Here is a 7039-nt window from a genome sequence, read left to right on the forward strand (position 1 = left end):
CACGGGCAGAGCACATGGCTGCTCCGGGGCCAACAGGCAACGCCGCCGTCGCCATGCCTCGAACCACTCGTCTCCTCGCTGGGTTTATCTTTATCATCAGACCAGCACAGCAGCCATCTTCAGAACCAGAAGGCGAAGAACACGAACAGAAGAAGAAAAAAACGAAGCGGGGAAATTTACAGAAACAGTAAATGCACATCATCTCTGAATTGTCCAGAACAGCACAACACTGAAACCATGGCATGGTCCAAGCCCATCAATACATCTCATGACAATTGACAAAGGATAATACTAGGTCTTTAACCTCACACAAGTTGCAGCAGCACTGTCTTGATCCATAGGAAAGATACAGCAGGAAATTAGAACGTAGCAGGAGCAGGTCTCCCGTCATTACAGCACACACAACATGCAAACAGGTGCGATGCAAGCAAGCAAACTACGTAGTAGGTAGGATACAGTCACCATCTGATGAAAATGGTGAGGCCGAGAGCGCAGGAGCGGCGTCAGACGAAGGTCCAGTTGGCGAGCATGAGCGCGAGGCCCTGCGGCGCGCCATCGTCGCCAACAACCTTCCAGGCCACCGCCTGCTCGTACGATGCCTGCCGCCCCATGCTCGACCGGCACACGCCGCCGGGGAGGTACGCCCAGCCCTGCACAAAAAAAGGAACGAGTCATCAGCCAGGTTAGGTTGCTGAAGACGTATAGTTGTTTTGTTAGTCATGGTCATGCTGGCGGACAGAGACAGATGCGGGGGACAGGATACAAGTGCACAACGGTAGCTGATCAAATAACTGTACCTGCTGAAGACGTATAGTTGTTTTGTTAGTCATGGTCATGCTGGCGGACAGAGACAGATGCGGGGGACAGGATACAAGTGCACAACGGTAGCTGATCAAATAACTGTACCTGCTGCATGATCTTGGGGAGCTCAGTGAACAACGCCTTCCGCCCCTCGTCGTCGAGAACTGCCTCCAGCGGCATGTCCTGGATGTTCACCATCGTCGTCTCCAGGATGTCGAAGCCAGCACTATTGGCGAACTTGAGCGTGAAGGGAGGCTGCAACAGTCCGCAGCCGGAACCGATGTCCGGTTTCAGGTTATAGCACAAGATAGGCAGTGCAATGTGATCATGAGAGCAGCAGGAATTTCACCAACTGACCTTCAGAGAGCAGCAGAGTATTGCATCGCTGTGCTTCCAGAAGGGCATCAGGGGATTTTCAGCGCCTTCAGTGTCCGACCAGCGGATCTCCATTCCAGTGTGCACCCTGGAATTTTGAAACCATCAGCAACTTTATAGAACTCAATAACACACAGTTCCAGGTACAGGGTAATGCTAAAGATGAACAGAACATTTATTAATAAAATCCAGTGTGGACTGTGGATCAAACAAAGAACACTCAGCAAGCTGAGAAGTAGGGTTGTACCTGTAGCTCCTGCCAATCCACGTAGCTAGTGCAAGTGCCTCAGGAGAGCCCGGTGGATGCGGATGCTTCAGTTGGATATGCGAGCCAAGGCGGGAGGGTGCAATCGCCATGGCCACCCTCTGCACAGACGCCATCACACCCCTGACATACTGCCTGGCCATTGCTGCTACGCTTTCACGAAGATGGTTCTCAAACGAGAACTGGAATGCAATAGTTAGGACTGATCTCGTGGTGCATGCGCCTGAAGCGTCGCTTGGGGCACGCAAGCCTGCACCTGATCCAACCTCAAGGGCCGAAGCAAGATCCAGTGTGCGTGTGGCAGTGGGCATGTCCTGCAGCAGGTTCATAATGAATAGCCACTAAGAAAAGTGACAAGGCCAAGAAATAGGATTCCAAGATTAACTAATTAGATCGAATGTAGTAACCATTTTATCATCCAGGGGTATAACACGGAAGCCTGAGGGTAGCAATGGTGCATCATCAGCAAAAGATTCATCAATAGGTGCAAAGACTAGCTGTGCACATGCACCAGGAGCATTCTCATCAACCCCGCTGCAAAGCTATGATAACAGATAATACACAAGCCATCAGGAGAATGTGGGAAAAGAACTATGAAGCACAAAGCAAGAAACAGATTGAAAATGCATAATACCTGCAGAAGGAACATATCTCGAGACATAAGCACCTCGTCATGGCTAAAGCCATGTCCCTCAAGCCTAATAACCTCCAAGGACTGTAATCAAAAGAGTTACTTAGATGGAACTTGCATTGGCTGTTTGTTACAAGACAGGTGAAAGGGGGCACAATTAATCAATTACCTCTTCGTGCTCCAAGGTACGAGCAAGGGGTAGTATAACCTGGGTGCCCATAAACCCACCAGCCCTTAGACCTGGAACAGCATATGGGTTGGCCCTCAAAGAGGCAGCAGAATAAGCGTCAACACCAGGATCAGCCCATTCAGAGCGATGCTCCCTCAGGAATTGCACAAGTAGAGCAGGTGGCACATTCTACAATATCCAAAGAAATACAATAACCATACAAGAATAATTTTATTTAATCAAACAAGCATGAAGACTGTTCATTTACAATTGCAACAAGCAGCTAAATGGAGTATATTGATACTCAAGAAGGAACACAATCGAGCCCATGTACAAACCTGCAATAGCATCGATGCTTTGGCACACATAATGCCACCCCCTATAGCAGAAAAGAATGGGGAGAGGCTGACATGAGATCCAACAAGTTTGTTTGGAGATGAGTTGACTGTAATTGTAATATCCTCAGGGCCATCACTGCTCAACAAAGGAGACCAGCCATCATCCGGAAAACCACTCACAGCATCATTGAAGCCTCTGCAAAATTAGTATTTGGATTTCAGAGCAGTGGTAGATGAGCAGGGAATACTATTACAATTTACAAGACAGACTGGCCAATCCTTTCAAGATCACAGGGCTACGTACCTGCTCAGCCTTTGACTGAAGGTTCTGAGAACAGCTGGCTGGTGCCCAGCAACAAAGGGGATTTCACCACTTGATTCATGTGCAATTTGCCTAATGTGTCGCAACGCCTGTACACAAAACCAGCTCATGTCACTGCATCAGTAAAAAATACAGATTCAGGTGTACCGCCAAATTCCTACCGAGTGCTTAGCAACAATGAGAACAAACAGTGATACATACCGCAGCAGTCATCTTCTGCGCCAGTATCTTAGGTGATTCATAGAGTGGTCGAAGAACCTCAGGCACACTCTTAGCCTGTTGTAGAAGTACAAGATAAATTAGACACATATCTGCTCAAAGAAAAAATTAGATGTATATCTTGCAAAATTGTCATGTGCGCACTTCATTAGTATGAAAGGCTCACTGCTACTTACATTCAGATCAACATGATCCACAATGTAAATCATGGAGCCTCCACCTTCACACGGTCGAATAAGATAACCACTAGGTAGGACCTCAGCTCTGATAAATGTCGGAGCATTAGGTCCAGAAGGACCTCCAGTGGACTGAGTCAATGACCTTTCACAGATCTACAGCAAAACACAGCCACATTGTTACCAATATTGTGGGTAAGGAGCAAATATAATGGTTATGCAAAAGCGGCAGCTAAGCACCGATTAACACAATGGTGAAAAGATACAATTTTGGGAACAGCATTTGCGCTACTGAGCAAAGAGGAGGTAAAAAAAAAAAGGCAGGTAGTTCCATCCGAAAAAACAAAAAAATAAGCTTGGCCGGAACATAACAATCAGACAAATAAAACAGCAGCAGGTAAATCAAGAACTCAAGTCATACCACAAGACTGCCATCGTCAAGACCACTGGTGTATCGGAGCGTCCAAAAGTCGCGCGGTCCCACAAGAGTTGTCAGTGCATAAGTCTACAAATTGAAACAGAAATATCACTGTCAACAATAGCACAGCTACTAGTACCTAAACAAGCACGTAAAGAACCATTTGTGCAGACATATACCTGCATGTAGATGAGCTCAATCGTTCCACCATTACCCGTAGGGATAACATGGACGATTTCAACATGCCGACAATCGCGATACCACGATGGGCGATCCTTAAGGATCTCCGCAACCTAAATGGAAATTCATTAGGAGATGTCTCCTGTCAACAAAGCAAGACCAATGATAATCAACACACCTTTGTGGGCTCAAGGCTCACAAGGCCGCAAGCTCGTGCTGCTACGCCACTGCAGTTGTGCGAAACAGCAATGATTCCAATGGAATCCGGACCAGGCTGTGATCAGTACCACCATTGAAATGGTTAGAAAGATTAACATAAGGTGCATCACAATGTTGTACGGTGTGTACAAGTACATTACCTTCATCCCAACCATCTGCACCCAGTTGACGGCAGTGCCAGTCGCCTTGGACATGAACTCTGCCAAGGTCTCCTCAGCGATAGCGAGTAGACTGCACAAAGTGAAAATAACACTTCGTCAAGATTATATAGAGCAAGCATAGCCTTGGGAGATGAATGGAACCAGGTTGTCCAGTTACCCTGCTGGGTTGTTCGCATCCCTTTGAGGAGGAGGCGGAACTGCTGGGTTTTGCTGTTGGTAGTGCTGACTACTTGTCACCACAGACTCACAGCTTGTGTCTGTGGTGGCTACAGAAGGCTGCCAAATTACAAGCAAATGTTACCGCAAACAAAAAAAAAACGGACAGAAACTGGAAACAACCATCCATGCCAGTAACAGACTATTGAATCAAGAATGCAACAAGCCATGAATTATGAAACCAAATCATTTCTAGTCTAAGCTGACGTAATATTGAAAAGAGAAAGGAAGCTCACACTGTGAAGTTGATTCTTCATGTACCCGTTGTCATAGACCAGACGGGACACCTGTTTCTGCAGCCGGTCATTCTCCTCCATCAACAGCTTATTCATTGCACTCAGCTTCCGATTCACAGTTTGCAGGCGAGAGGCCTCCTTGCGCTGCTTCTCCCGGCATCTGCGAATCACAAGAAAGCACGGTAAGTGGCAGGCACGCCGCATACACACAAAAGTAAAAGACTAGAGAATGAACAGAAAGAGAGGGATAATAAAGCATTTCAGTAATATTCTCTTATGGAATGAATGGGTGATCATTATACAGGAATGTCTGGAAAAGGTGCAGCGAAAGAGACAAAATGGCTACTACTATCTAAGAACCAATGTATGTGAATCATTGCCGAATTGAAAGTGATGTGCGTCTGCATCTATTAAGTCTGGTCAAAATTAACACTTCCTGAGCTCAGGGTGAAAGATTCTCGGTTCCTTTTACCCTTCACCAAAGCTTTTTGCTTAAAAGGTGTCGTTATTCTCATTCTTGCATAGTGGCACCACCAAGAACAAAACCGTTACCCAGCTTTTAATCAACTCAAAAAGAAGGCAAAGTGATATGCCTGCGAGGTGATGTTCAGAGGGGCCGCGAGCACAGTGAATAAGAGAACCAGCAGTGAAGTGGAAAGACGGGCCTCAACTCATAATGCTGTTGGATCGGTCAACAGCCAGACATACACATTTGCTCGTGGGAGAAAACTCTAGTCAGGGATGCAGTGGTGGGGCACAACTAGCAGTTGCTTCTATTTTCCCTTCTGTTCTCGAATTCATGTTGCAAGTACCATTTTAAAAAGATAACAATCAGCTGGCTCTGATTAACGTATCTGTGTACAAGCATGCATGAATAGCAACTTAACAAGCAACTTCTTGATTTTGCTGGTGGCTAACACAAGTGACCCTACATTCTTGACTTCTTGGCGTACACGTGAAAAGGTTCACACCTCACATTCAGCCTTAGGCTAGGCAACAAGATTAATTCCAACAAATGCAAGCACAGGAAAATAAGAAATTCTCAGGTAGCAAGTCATTATCACATTTGCAAGAACGCACAAACCAAATACTGCATCCCAACAAATCTGACAAAAGATGGTTGCTTTAGCTCCCTACCAGACCTACAGACGGCAAAAAAGTATGTGACATAAATACTGGAGATACAGAAACCCAAATCATTGTGCAAAGCTTCTCAAAATCTAAAAAGTAGGAAAATCGAAGAGTATAAGCGTAGATACAAGCAAACCAACAAGGGCCTCATTTTCACAAAATCTCTGAAGAATAAACAGATTTACCCACTGAAAATGACCCATTGCCACTGCAAAGAACATCAAGAAACACTAAATCAGCCCTACAGAACTACAGAATGACCCATTTTGCCACAACCAAACATGTTAAATCTGCTTAAAACTGCCCAAGATTCCAAGCTTTGCAGAGGCAAAGGCCATCAACCTCTCCCATGACCCATCATTCGTAAAACAAGCAAAGCAACCGACCAAAGTCAGTACAAAACCGAATCTCTCACACCAAAACTGCACAAAACTTTGCCCTCCTGCGCAAAAAGTAAATGCAGGAAGAGTAGCAACAGGATGACCATAGGGGGGACAATAGATCGAGCGGAAGATGACTGACCTGCGGTTCTGGAACCAGACCTTGATCTGCTTGGGCTCGATGTTGCTGAGGATGGGGCAGTCCCTGATGAGCTGCTGCCGACGCAGCGAGCTGGGCTTGGGGCACTCGCTGTAGACGCGCTCCAGCGCCTCCACCTGCTCCGGTGTGTACCGCACGTACTTGCCCGTGTCCACCTGCGGCGCGGCGCCCGGGGAGAGCCTCTCCCTGCTCGCCACCGCCGCCATCGTCAACGGCTAAGAACACTAGCACGAGGAAGAAGGGGAGCTGGAGCCGCAAGCTCCCGAGGGTGCTGCCATGGCGGGCTCTGGGGGAGTAGGTGGTGGGTGTGAGTGATGGAAGGGGAAGAGAGAGCTGAAGAGTGGAGAGGAGCAAGAAAGCTCTGTGGGCTTGTTTTAATAGAGTACTATAGCAGCAGCAGCTGCTGCCAAGCTTTCTCTCTCCTATATAGTCCTATCTCAGCATCCTCGTGTGGGTGCTGGTTTTTCCCCTCCCCTCTCCTCTCCTCTCCTCCGGTTTTACTCTTTGAGTCTCTCCTCTCCTCCGGTTTTACTCTTTGAGTCTTGTTGTGGATTTTTTTTCTTGTTAAGAACAAGGGAGTTTTTTTTAATTTCTTTGAAGAATTGGTAGAGGTATTTGAGTTAACTAATAAAGTTAAGCTTT

General features: G+C 46.7%; 1 protein-coding gene across 1 annotated transcript; it reads right to left on the minus strand.

Moving 5' to 3' along the window:
• Positions 1–209: 209 nt before the first annotated feature.
• LOC120700121 (homeobox-leucine zipper protein HOX33-like) lies at positions 210–6799 on the minus strand. Its single transcript, XM_039984309.1, has 18 exons — positions 6380–6799; positions 4727–4886; positions 4432–4550; positions 4254–4344; positions 4073–4168; positions 3894–4007; positions 3718–3801; positions 3297–3452; positions 3103–3177; positions 2884–2990; positions 2580–2775; positions 2242–2430; positions 2076–2156; positions 1849–1983; positions 1424–1755; positions 1159–1264; positions 907–1056; positions 210–650 (listed from the first exon to the last, which is right to left on the minus strand). Exons 1-18 carry the CDS (start codon positions 6601–6603, stop codon positions 504–506), a joined length of 2562 nt encoding a protein of 853 aa, XP_039840243.1. The 5' UTR covers positions 6604–6799; the 3' UTR covers positions 210–503.
• Between the last annotated feature and the right edge of the window lie 240 nt (positions 6800–7039).

This window comes from Panicum virgatum, chromosome 3K, assembly GCF_016808335.1.
Source record: "Panicum virgatum strain AP13 chromosome 3K, P.virgatum_v5, whole genome shotgun sequence".
Lineage (NCBI taxonomy): Eukaryota > Viridiplantae > Streptophyta > Magnoliopsida > Poales > Poaceae > Panicum > Panicum virgatum.

Excerpts from the sequence above, each read along its gene's own strand:
- LOC120700121 (XM_039984309.1), bottom strand. The coding sequence starts at position 6,603 with ATGGCGGCGGTGGCGAGCAGGGAGAGGCTCTCCCCGGGCGCCGCGCCG. Across the intron at positions 4,169-4,253 it reads TGCAGATGGTTGGGATGAAG|CCTGGTCCGGATTCCATTGG; the intron begins GTAATGTACTTG and ends TACTGATCACAG. Across the intron at positions 651-906 it reads TCCCCAAGATCATGCAGCAG|GGCTGGGCGTACCTCCCCGG; the intron begins GTACAGTTATTT and ends TTTTTTGTGCAG.